This window comes from Triturus cristatus, chromosome 4_1, assembly GCF_964204655.1.
Source record: "Triturus cristatus chromosome 4_1, aTriCri1.1, whole genome shotgun sequence".
Taxonomy (NCBI): Eukaryota; Metazoa; Chordata; class Amphibia; order Caudata; family Salamandridae; genus Triturus; species Triturus cristatus.
The window spans coordinates 685,616,122-685,629,562 of record NC_140585.1 but is presented as its reverse complement, the minus strand read 5'-3'; the positions used below and the strand labels follow the sequence as shown (position 1 = coordinate 685,629,562).

The following is a 13,441-nucleotide window of genomic DNA, read 5'->3' as shown; positions in this document are numbered from 1 at the left end:
GATTGCTTCATCTCATCACAGGCATGAGCTTTAGGCTCTGTCTGCAGCTGCCCTACTAACATCTTTTTCCCAGCTGGTGTTGAGGACCAGGGTGTCCTTTTTGCCAAAAGTTGTGACTCCATTTCATGTTAAGCAATCTATCACCCTCCCAACGTTCTTTGCTCCACCTCACCCCTCGAAAGACTATGACAGACTCCATTGACTAGATCACAAGAGAGCTCTGAGCTTTTATATTGATCGCATTGAAGACCATCAGGTGGATGATCAGCTTTTTGTGGTGATTCTCTGATGCAAAGAAAGTAACAGCGCTGTAGAAAAGCACACTGTCACAGTGGCTAGTCCTCTGCATTAACACCTGCTATGCTTTGGCTAAGAAACAATCTCCAGAGGGCTGAGTGCTCATTCAACCAGGGTCACTGCTGCTACCACACTCTGCCGTGCAGCTCATCTGTTCTTGACATCTGCCAGGCCACAACATGGGTGTCAGAACACATGTTCATGAAACATTACTCCCTTGAGAGCCAAGTTAGACAGGAAGAACATTTTGTCTATTATGTCCTGCAGAATGTTTGCTCAGATCCCTCTTCACAGACCCTCCACCTTTGGAAAGTACTGCTTTGGTATCTATTAATTTTTCTTAAGGTGAAGAACCTATGGTTATAAGTATCCATTAGGAGAATGAGATACTTTCTTTTGGTAAAGTTCTTTTTGGTGGATACCTTATCTAACCACAGATTCCTCACATTCCTCCCACCTATCCATCCTGTGAAGTGGTCCCCTTTTTGCCATCTAAAAAGACCTCAATTCAGATTTCTCCACACGTGTACCTCCAATTATTTGTTTTGCTAACCGTCCAAGGGAACCGAAAGAGGAAAGCAAGAAACTAACAGTGTGCAGAGGTGGTACTTTTATACAGCTCCACTTTATCACTTCCAGGGCAGAATGAGGCCAAGACAGAGTTGTACGATGTCACCCGGTGGTGTGCGGGAGCACTGCTTTGAAAACATCCAGACCCAGTCTAGTGCCTGGGCAATATACTAAAGATGAGGAATTAGAGTATCCACCAGAAAGAGTATTGCTGAAGGTAAGTAGCTTTTTCGTTTAATCCAGTAAAGTCTTGCTAACTCTGGCCAATCTATATAATGAAAGAGATATAGCTATGATATTTCACTTGGGTTCTTCATTCAGGCCAACCTGATTATCCTCTCCTGATTCTAACAGTGGCCGTTCGACAGCCTTTCTTTCTTTTCTTTTTAACTTACCTACCAAGCACTGGCAATCCCTCCTCCAGGATCCTCTACTTCTTACCAATCCTTCAGAAAAAAAGTTTAAAACCTGCTGTTTCAAAATGTAATTCTTTTCCTCCATTTCTGTTACCGTGTCTGCCTCCCTTCAGCCCCAGGCAACCCATTGGCTAATAGGGTGCTATTCAAATACCAATTCATTTCAGTTAATTACCTTTTCATGCTCATTAAATTCTCTATTTACATTTTTTATGTGACTAATATTTTCATATTAAATTTACTTTTCTTTGTTCATTAAAGAATCCACAAGGCTGCATAGAACTAAACACTTTCTGATGGATACTTCTAACCGCAGATTTCTCATTCATGTTAATATCCCCAGGCTCCAGATAGGATACGAACAGTCAAAAGCAGTGCTCCTGTGCGTTAACTGCTTTCCACTCTGGATGTGACGAATGGAGCTGCATATAAGTACCTACCATGCTCGCTGGCATCTGGTTCCTTTATTACTACGTCTTCAGACACGATCTGGAACTCCAATCCTTCCTTCCTTTCTTCACTCTGAAGAGATTTTTTTCAAATTCTCCACTATCTAAACCACCACCTAAAACATGGTTTAAACCTTGTAAAGACTGTTCCGAACAGATGCCTGTGACACATGCCCATGGGATGTGACTCTGGTGCCAGGGTTCAACACACAACTCCAATACCTGTTATGATTGCACCCAGATGAATCCAAAATCGATCTGAAAATGTGAAGGGAAGCTGTATGTGGTGAAGCACTGGAAGGCCCCACACCAAGTCGAAGTCTAAAGCGCAGACCTGCTCCCACTCATGAAGTCATTCCTGTCACAAATCATAGTGGTTGAAGTCTTCGGGAAAGTCAAAGAAGATATATATGAAGTCCTTGCAGGACTCTGTTCCTTCGTGCTACTTCTGCTCTCCAGTGGGGCGTGGGGAGAGGGGGGGGACATTGCAGGTCGTAAGGTCTCTTTCCTGTTATACTGAGGGGCCGATTCTATTCTTGGTTCTGCTGTACCTCTGGACATGGCTGGAACATTTAGGGCATTTACCTGGTGGTTCAACAGCTGGCAGGCTCTCTGAACATCAGGGCACACAATCTCAGCCGTCAATGCCTAGGTGATCATGAGTGGTGTCGCCATTCAAATGTAGTGCGAGGTCTCTTTCAAGAATGGGGAGAGCATTGATTAGATCTATTTGTCACTGCAGAACCATGCAATCTCATCAGTTTTACGCAATGTAGTTTCCTAGGCGGTTCTTGATTGGAGATGTTTTTCTTCTTAAGTGGAGGTCTGGCCTCCTACACCTTTCCGCAGAGTTCTCAAAAAGATCAGGAATGCCTGGGCCCAAGTAATTCTTGTGGATCCAGATAGGGCAAGGAGAGTCTGGTATCCCATGCTCTTGAGCATGACCATCAGCCCTCCGTTCAGACTGCTCCTTTGGGAGGACCGTCTGTCGCAGCAGCAGGACAGAGTCCTTCACCTGATTTTGTTCACGCTCTGCCTTCATGCTTGGAGATTGAGTAGCGACTGTTGACAACTTTCCTCCCATAGTCTGTGATGTTAATCTGGCAGCCAGGTGACCCTCCACCAAGACCGTATATGCCTGCCATTGGGACACGTTTGTGGCATAGTGTGCAATATTGATCCTCTTTCTGCGCCATTGGCCCAGGTTCTATTTTTTGTTCTTTCTTTTGCCCAATAGGGCACTGGTAAAGGTTACTTGTCCACCATTTTAGTGTTCATGCGGTTGCCAGACCAACCTTCTCTGTTCAAGTCACTTGTTGAGACTGGATTCCTCAGAGGTCTCCATGTTTTCTGCCAGGCCATTCATCATGCCCCAAGGAGATCTTAAGCTGTCCATGACTTTTCTTATGTGCATGCCGCCACCTACTTACCATCAAGACTGTTTCTAGTGGCCATAACAACAGGCAGGAGAGTGAGCGAACTGCAGGCAGTCTATGCATCCTGTGTATACCACCTTTTACCCACACAAGCTGGTTCTTAGGAACTGTGCTTCCTTTCTCCCTAACGTATTGACCTTTTCACGTACGCCAAAACATCCCCTTCCCTAACTTCTTTGCTCCACCTCACCCTTCTAAAGTAGAAGAGAGACTATATGGTCTGGACCCAAAAGTAGTGTTGTCGTTCTACTTAAGTCATTCTACTTGAATCACACAAAGGAGTTCCTGATGGACTTCATCTCTTTGCAAGGTATGTCGGGGTAATAAAGGGAAAGCTGTGCAGAAAAGGACCTTCTCACAATGGATAGTTCTCTGCATAAAGATCTGCTATGCATTGGGCAAAAGACAACCGTTTAAGGGCTTGCGTGCTCCTTGTACCGGAGCCAAGACGGTGACCACTGTATTAGCTCAGGGAGTCCCTGTCCTGAACGTCTGTAATGCAGCTGCGTGGCGTCCTTGCACATGTTCAACAAACACTACTATCTGAATGGTCAGGTCTGTTGAGATGGGCACTTTAAACCAATCGGTGTTGCAGGACTTCTTGCTTTAAACTGTTTCGGAGACCTGCCGTCAGGGAGGTATTGCTCGGATATCTATTCCAAGGTAAGGAATCTGGAGCTAGAAGTCTCTATCAGATGATCAAGTTACTTGGCTTCAGTAACGCTTTATCTGGTAGGGACTCCTATCTAGCTGCAGATTGCTTAACAACCCTCCAATCCTCCTTGCTCTGCAAACTGATGTCTTTGCCTCATCCCTTCTTAGCAGTGCACACGAGTGTGTCGGGATTCTTCATGGCTCCGTGCTTCTGGCATGGAAAGTTGCAAAAAGAAACTGATGCCAGCACACTAGGGTGGCACCTATATAGGCACTGCACACCTCACTTCCAGTGCTAATGATGTGGACAGTGCCGATGCAGGGCCGAAAAACTCCACCTACCAACCTGCAGGGGTACTGCCCAAATGTTTCCAGATCCAGTCTGACGCCTGGGGAATATTCCAAAGTAAGGAATCTGCGACTGCATAGTCTCTACCAGACAAGGTATTACCGCAAGCAAGTAACTTGTTCGTCACGCCTAGCTGTACTGTGAAGAAAATAAGAGTACAGACTAAAATACTTGTACTGTATCCCAGTAATGGGACCACCTAGAAAAATGATGTAACCACTATTTATAGTAGTTATGAAAAATCAGAATCTGTGGAGAAGTTGCATTTGTAATAACTGTTGAGAAAAAGTAACCTTTAGAAAGTTACCTGCCTGAATATTCAGATAGATAATTAGCATTAGCGTCTGACACCTCTGACCCTGTCCTCAGCCCAGGAAGAGTTGTGAAATGTGTCTGAGGAGCGTACATTAGGCTGACCTAAAGGAGTAGAGGTGACTCATCTGAGCTCAGTAGAATATGCAGGGTGGGAGCTGTGCCCCTCCCTTTGACACCACATTGTCAAACCCTACATGATGGGTCTGTCTGAAGCACATGTAAATGTTTTGTGCCCTTTAAATGAAGCAAATAGAATGCCAGGGCTGTTATTGTACATCCCCGTCTGGTTGCTGAAGAACCCTGCTTTTTTCCTGCCCTACTTCTGTCTCTGAATTTTTTTGTGAGTACAGTGCCTGCTTCCAGCTGGATTTTAGTATTTGATATGATCGAAAACTAGGATTACTACAGCGCACTGCCTGCTCAGACCTTTGTCATCTTGGATTTACCCTGACAGATTGCATTTTGGGCCTGTTTGCAGTTAAGCAAACAGGAACTACTGCAAATGATGTAAGTCAGGGCCTTGGAGCTTTTACTCAGTTGGTCAGAGAAGAACTAGGAGTGTCTTACAGTCAAAGCTGGACCCTCACCACGCCTTCCGCAGAGCACTGCTGGACTTACAGAAGGATACCATTAGGATTGAACGTGCTGCAGTTGGCATGTATGACCTGTGAAAAAGACCTGAGGAGGTTAGACCCTTTTACACATGATATCCAAGGTTAGAAAAATCTCCAAGAATCCTAAGGCTGAGCCACTTACCTGCTCCAGGGACATAAAAAAAAAGCTGAAGGGGACATAGGTGTGCATTCCAGCTGACCAGTGGCAACTGGACCTCGATTTGACTTTGAGGTTACACTGTGCCTGACACCCTGCAAGACTCCAAGTCATCCCTCTTAGGTCCTGGGGACTTGGAAGTGTACTCCTGGTGTTTGGCCACCAAAAGAAGTTTGTTAGCATTTTAAAAACTTTTATTTCAGAGCTCCAGACTTTCAAAGAGAATTACTGTGAAAAGTATCCAACCAGCAGTCACCCGCGCAACCTACCAGCATGCAGGAGTGCTGCTTTAAAGTTTCCGAATGTAGTCTTACGTCTGGGAAATATTCTATAGGTGAGAAAACTGCGGAGAGATGGAGTATCCACCAGAAAGATCTTTATCAAAGGTAATTAACTTGTTCATCTGCACAAATAAAATATTTACAACTGCCACTACTAGAACACTGATGTCTGACATTATCGGGAAAGCAATTTCAATTTTCCCTCTGATGGCTTTCTAAAGTAAATGTATATCCTTCTGTTAAACTGTATCCATGTGCTCACACCCTCTTCTTCCTACTACTACCACCTTTCCATTGTCCAGTTTCCACATGGATTGAATAGCAGGAAACATGTGTTTTTAAGGTAATGAAGAGGAATCCTCCTGCTCTGTAAATTGTTACATTCCTGTCTTATCGCGTCAAACTCGTGCACATTATTCCACGGCTGTAGCGCTGAGGGCGGTAAACTTGAAGCACAAGTACAAATGAAACTGATACTAATGGATGAATGTTTTGACAGAGCCATGAAGTTGAGGGAACATGTGACCTTGGTTTTACTGTAAAACCGGGTACCCTGTTGAGCGAGGACTTCTTTTCTGTGGCACAGATACTGGACATACCTATCGGATAACCTTGTTGTCGGTCTTTTTTTAGGTGTGCCAGGGTTGTCATAATGCCATTGACCCGGAAACGCAACGAGTGAGTTATAACAACTTCCACTGGCACGCCACGGAAGAATGCTTCGTGTGCTCCTGCTGCAGTAAGTCCCTGACCGGGCAGAAGTTCATGCCGATCGAGGGAATGGTCTTTTGCTCCGTTGAATGCAAGAAGAAAATGCGGTCCTAAAAGTGGAGCAGCATAGCCGTCTGAGCGCCTCCCTCTTCCTATCTTTGGCATTGCTACTACTGTAATCTCTTACAAGTATTGTAATATGCAAGAAAGAAAATGTGCAATACTCTATTCTCAAATGTTTTAAATGTGCCAAGTAATGTATTCAATGTCTTTAATCCGGGGGGGAACCTTCATACATTTACATATCTGGTAATACTGCTAAAGTGTACCCTTTGCTCTATATTGTCCACTTTCAGAGAAAATAAATAGCTCTGTGAATAGATTTACAAAATGTTATCCTGCACAGGAGAATGTCACTCGAGCATTTTAACTTGGATTTTCTGCTCTGGATTTGGCAGTGAGTATTTCAAAATGAAAAAGAATGTGGTGACTCCCACACCCAGTGAACTAAAGTAGTTTTTCTCTGTTCACTGATACATATGTTCACACTCTAGCTCTCGAGTGTGTCTTGCGTCACCTGGACACTTTTGTGTGACGGCGCTTGCCGTACACTGCCAAGCTGTACTTGTGCATTTAAAATCTAAAGCTCTTCATCTGGATTTCATCTCTGGGTAGCTAAGCAACCCACTGAAACTGATCGCCATGGAAATCAATTTACTCCACTGAAATGTGTGCGGAGAACGAGAGCTGCTTACTGGAATAGGTGAATTATGTAAAACAAGCATTGGCTGTTCCTTGCCAGGATCCTCTGGAAACATGCCTCAAACAAGTCCACATTATGCACTGCCTGCACACATTTGTCTGCCTTCATCCATGATAGTGATCCATCCCCCCCCCCCCCCCCCCCACGTGAATGGTTTCTGAACATGTTGGAAAACAGATTCATTGATTCAGCCTTGTCGCCGTGCCGGACTGTACTGCACGTCTAATCTGCACTGTAGTGGAAATCAGAATCCTCTGCTTATCTGGGAGTGTTGTGTGTAGCAATCCACATTTGTTTAAGATTCCCCCTTTTGCTTACACATACGTGGTTCAGTTGTGTATTCATTTTGTGAGAGCATATGTAGAGCCTCATGAAGATACTAGGTCACAGTTGTCATGCGAGTGTCTTCATAGATTGGTTGAGAATGAGATCCCTTGATGTATTTTTTTTTTAAGTTTGGAAATTCCTTTTTCAAATGCGTGTGATGTTATCATTTCTCTCAACTGCAGGTACTTTGTAGCACCAATGTTATGGTTTGACTTTTTAAATTGCTTATTTTTCGGTCACTTTATTTCACCTCTCTCTTTTGGAGACGCACAGAATTTGCAAAGGTTTCAGATGATGAGTCTGTCTGGGATCAAGATGCTTTCCATGTGATTAACGATTGGTTGGGTGTCCTCCGGCCTTCCCCACGTAAGGAGAATTTCCTCTTTCCCAAGCCTAAGCGTTTTGTTGCCACCTTGTGTAAAGGGGTATCGGTGAGTTAGAACCCTTCCAGCAGGCTCCATGGCATGCATGCTGTCTACGTGAAGACTTGGAAAATCTGTCCTCCCACCTATTCTTTCGATTTTTCTATTGCTGATGCTGTTTAGAACTCACTAAGGAGACCCATCGGATTACATCTTCTGGAGATGGTTGTGAGATAAAGGAAACTAGCACAGGGCCGTACTGCAGACAATTTCATTAATTAAAGCAAAACAGAGGTTTTTGTTTGGAGGTGGGGAAGAGACTGGCCATACTAGTTGCTTTATATGAATAACTTCAAACTAGGCAGCAGTCTTAAATGTTCGGAATACGGGAGTTTTGCTGTTATGGGTGAAATCCTGAAGAACCTCCTAGAAGAAAAACAGTCACGCGCCTGTATCCAAGTAATGAAACAATGTTTAGCCTCAAGATGCTCTGTTGAGATATGGATATTGTCTTCAGCGGGTTTATCATTTCTTCCAGGAACTCTACTCCACCCTGAATCTGAATATAGAAACAGATACTGCCACTATAAGGGCAGGAATTGTATAGTAAAAATCCTAGAGAAACAGTAGTCACCAAGAGGACATTGAAGTTCATAGTTTCAAAACACAGAATGTATTGGGCATACATTAAGTCCACCAATCATAATGACCTGAAAAAGAAGTAACTGGTCTAGGAGAGGTGAGAAGGTACCGAACATGCCTGCATGTCTCCCATAGGATATCTTGCTTTCCGCTGCAGCCTCGCAGGCGCAATGGTTACCCACTGTATCTGCTGCCGAGCGCAAGTCATTGCAGGGAAGATTGTCCACGGACTTGCTCAGTCGTTTGCCTTCAACCCGAGTCTTGATGAGGAAACCACTGTCTTCCACAAGAAGCTGATCTGCTTTTTTAGAAAGAGCAATCCTGTTCAATTTTTTCAGGATTCTTTATCAAGTCAATGCATGTTCCCTAATTAATGTGTTCTCATGGTTCCTTTTTTTGGTAGGCTTACTCAAACCAGTGTAGCTTCCCTTTCCCAATGATCTGCCATGGTCTTCTGTTCGTGCTCCAACAGAAAATTACATTACAGACCTCTGGACACCGCAGGCACCCAAGAAGTGCTACACTTGATGTTGTCAAAAAACTAATAACGCTTCCCATGAAAAATCGGCTGTCCATAAGCATTTCTAGATGTAGAAGATAGGCACGTTTGATACTGCCGCATTTGATGACGCTCATGACAAGTGCATTTTATGTGATGGCTGCCGAAGTGTAGATTTGATATATAAATTCTGGAGAAAGCATGTTCATAGAAGGCTTGCAAAACATTAAATCCATTGTTTTTCATAAATCCCAGGAACACAACATCTTGTTGAGTGGTTGCACGCGATGAGTCTTTACTTAAGGCCGTGGATGAACTTACGAATCCTAAAAAGTACTTGTGAACAGATAGTGAGCCATTGGCTCAGATTTGGTGCTTTACAGCACCTTGGCTTGAAAAGATAGAGAAAGTGGTTGTTTTAACAAGGAGTCTGTGTTTTGGACTAGGAAACTCCACGACAAAAAAACAGGGTCTCCATGCCTGGAACTGATAACCAGTGGGCATGGTTACAAGTGTGGATCTCTGCTGACACCTTATTGGTAAATAATTTGAATGTATACGATTTGATGCCCCTCCGGTACTGTGAGTGAAATGAGTTTCCTGATGCCCACTTTCTGTACATTTTATGGTTATGTGTTCAAAACACCATGTCATTGGTCACAGCACTGATGTAAGAGGGATTTAGAAAAAGCAAATAGCAAATTGAAACTGTACCAGATCTCCAGGTCATCAAGTGGACGTTGATGTTAAATCCAGTTCAACAAAAAAAAAACTGTGACTTTAAATACTACTTATGGAAGTTTCCTTTCCATAGGTGTGTTTATTCTCATAATTAATATGCTTTATTGGAAACACCGCTGTCCCGCCACCAAAGAACCTCCCTCACCCCAACCCCAGGTCCTCTTTTCTTGTGCAGCGTGCTGCCTGCGCGATTGCTGATTGTTTGGTCTGCGTCCAGCCCGTTTGCTTCTGAATTAGCCTTCGTGAAATAACGGAATGTAAACTTACAGGTTCATCTTCTCGTTTAACAGTTCTAAAAAACAATCAATTAATGAAAAAAGCAAACCCAAAATGAATGTTATGCGTGGTTGTCTTGTAACTACATCTGTGTCTTAGCCATTTTTAGAGAGATCCAGGCCTGAAATTCTGCTTTTGTGTAACGATGAGCTTACTCGATGATTTATGCAGTTTGACATATGGTGCCGTATATGTTGCATTCCAGTAATGGCCTAACAGTGCCCAACATGTAATGGGACTGCCTGTCCGCGCGTCATACCTTTCAAGATTCCATGATTCAAAGTGATCATTTGCTGATGTATTAACTGAATGAAAACTAACGCCTACACGAAAAAATAACTATGCAAATATTAACATGGCTTTTTGTTCTTTGCAATATTAAGTTTTGAACTAATGATAGCTAATAAACGGAAAAGAAGTGAAAAGCGTTATTCGAATTTGTAAATGTGTACTTTGGTTGCATTATGGTATTATTCCAGCAGGTGGAGTGCTACGCTCAGCTATAAACTATTCCATAGCAAGACGTCTTCCCAGTTAAGTAAGCAAATAGTCCTTCTTTTTCCTGACATGCCTGTGGAAAAATGTTCTCAAGTAAGGCCATCATTTTGATTCAGATGTGTTTGAGCATATAATTGCTTTTTAAATCAATTAATACTTGCTGACTTACTCGGCTGGCAGGCCTACTTTCCAGTCGTCCCTAAGGAAAAGATGTTCGCCCATTTTGAATTTCCTTACATTTTAGAGTATCTCGGAACAAGTATGCCTTTCAGCCTTTTGTGTGCGACAGTAGTGTCATGTGTAACTATCTGTATGTGACACCCATTCTCATGAGCCCTATATCTTGGCGATGCTTTGCCTGTGGCTATGATAGGTAAGACGGTTCGGTTTTGTCAGTGTTTATGGTTTTCTTCTTGGTTTAAAAATGAGACCACATTTTGTAGCCCCCACCCCCCGATATCCTGCAGTAGAAGTTGTCAGCTGAACATTGCTACAAGAATTGGGTAAAAGTATTTGTTTAATTGGATATACACACACTCTAGATAACAATAGGCCGATAAGTGTCGAAGTCCCACCTACGACCTTACCAGTAGTTGGTAAAAAGGAGCCGTGAGGGAAGAGCTCCCCTTGCAGCCCTAAGTCTGCGTTTTTGTTTTCCAATATCAGGGACGTTCAGCGCGTCATAAATACATGAATCTGAAAGCAGCCGCAGCCAGGGCCGGCTTTAGCGCAGGTGGCGCCCTGTGCGACAATGTCAGTAGGCGCCCCCCCACCCCAATGACCTCCTCTGCCACGGATGCCCTCACTAGCACCCTTTTAACAAAGCCTCTCATGTCTCCATAACCACTTTCTCTCAGATTCATTTAGTTTTCTACCACCACTGATACCAGTGTAAGGTGTCAGAGCTCTTTATACCACACACACATTGCACAATCATGTGTGTGTAAATCAGTGTATAGGAAATGTTACATCAGACAGTACTACAAGGTGTAGTGTAGGAGTGACATGTCATGGATACTGGTAGGCAATATAGTTAAAGTTCATATTCAGGAAAGGCACAAATTCTGAATTTAAAACACAACTTCATTGTTAAGGGTTCTCTTTCATAATAAGAATTGTTTTCTACTCAAATGAACCCTTTTCAGAAGATCAGGATAATGAAAGACTGGGCAAAAAAACATACAGCTCTAACGTATACCTTGCAGTTTGCAGCAGCTCTAGGGTGACACTTAATAGCTCAATGTTCTTTATTAGTATTTTGACTTAGAAACGACAGGTAGCAAAAGGAGCTCTCTTACAGAAGCAGTAACCCACTGACCTCTTTACATTGTATGCGCTTTATCTGCATGGTACACTTTCTTAGAAGCAGGCATTTTAACCCTCTGCACTACCTTAGGATGAGTCCAAATTTCCACTAGACAAACCTCCGGTCTCTTTACAGGAAGACGATTAATCAAGGGACTTCTCTTGACATTTTAATTGATGTCTGAAAGTTGCTGGAGGCCAGGAAAAAGGCAGCAGGTGCTCTTAAAATGATGATACACATTTTCAAAAATGACGCCCCACCCCCAGGTAAAAGCCCGGTGCGGTCGCACCGCCCTAGAGCCGGCCCTGGCTGCAGCCTAGGGGTTCTGGCTGCTTTCAGTTCTTAAGTACTCGGGGGCACAGATCAGCCATCCAAGCACTGTTGTGCTTAGGAGAGGTGCAGCTGGAAATGACTCTTTTTCACCAGTGCCTCTCCCTAGCAGACGCCTCCTCTAGGGTCACCGTAGAAGGGCAGTTCCTGAGTGGGGATTCCGCCAACTAATCACCAGGAATGGCTTCAAGATGCAGATGACCCTGGGCCCAAATGCTGCAGCTCCCCACACTGCTAGAAAGATTGGAATTCAAAGAGAAAATCTTGATGTCTCCACATTGCTCTTTGGAGCTCTTCCTATTGCGGATGATAGGTCCACATACGCATGCGATGGTACCGTTTTTATCAGGAGCAGTATAGGACATTTTTTATTAACTACGGAATTTCTCTCCAGCTTTGGCTTCCAAATGTAAGTCCGTGTGTAACAACATATTTAGCAAAACTCCCTCTGACTTTTCTGTAATGGGTAACCTTAAATTCAGTAGCTCTAATAATTACTATTCCTAAACTCAGATTCCTGGGCACGTTTAAAAAATACATAGGATTCTATTATACCCATTTTTATTCATTGGATTTTACTATATGAATTGGTGTGTGGTCAGAACAGAATGAAAAATTATAAGACTCAACGCAGTTGATGACTGGGCATCGCCTGATTTAGAACATCAGCAAAAACAAAACATTCCTATCACCGGAAGGATCTGACAGATGAATGAATGCAGTGCCTTGGAAATGCCACTACTCTCCTGGGTGATCAACAACCAGGTTTTTGTCCTCACTAGAGCAAAGAAACCACCTTATTGGATGTCTAGGTAAGACTGCTTAAAACGGGGGGAGGGGGTCTGCTATTATCAACCATAGCTCATTGAATAGCCATTTACTGCATGTTGAAGGAGCCTTCCTTATGTCCCTGGAGTGGTTTGATTCTTCGAGTAGTGAAGGATAATCTTGGTTTCTAACGCAGCATCCACATGTGGAGTCCGCTGGCCTCGCCTCCCCTCCCCTCCTCTCCCCTGTGCATATGAGACCTTACATAATGTATGGTTAGTTTACTTCTTTGGATGTTGAAAAGGCACGCTAACCACTGTAGCGAACAAATCCTCTACTCTGGTTTATTCCCAGGATTTACACCTTAAGAAAGGTAATGTTGACACCAGTTATTAGGGCAGTTTTCCACTCTTCGTGGGGCTTCCAATTAGTGACATTTTGGGGAAAACATGTCATATCAACTCAGTCTATGGGCGAGGGATATTGTAAGAGAGTAGATTTGAGAAGGGGAGTAGAAGCCCCGCCCCTCATTTTCTTTGGCTTGAGTCACCGTTTAAGCTAAACAGTGGCCTGCCATTAGAAATGGGGTTTTGTAGCCGCTGCCCTTTCTCCTTTTCAGACGGCCCATTCGGACAGGCTCGTCTACTTCACGGCTGTCGTGGAGCACTTTCTTATCTTTA

At 43.6% G+C, this 13,441-nt stretch overlaps 1 protein-coding gene across 1 annotated transcript in view; it reads left to right on the top strand.

Annotated features, from left to right (window-relative positions):
- Positions 1–10,284, top strand: part of TES (testin LIM domain protein) — a 181,994-nt gene extending 171,710 nt beyond the window's left edge. Inside the window, exon 7 of the mRNA XM_085653156.1 lies at positions 6,172–10,284. Coding sequence (XP_085509282.1) covers positions 6,172–6,363 — 192 coding nt within the window. The 3' untranslated portion in view covers positions 6,364–10,284. The remainder of the gene's footprint in view (positions 1–6,171) is intronic.
- The last annotated feature ends 3,157 nt before the right edge of the window (positions 10,285–13,441 follow it).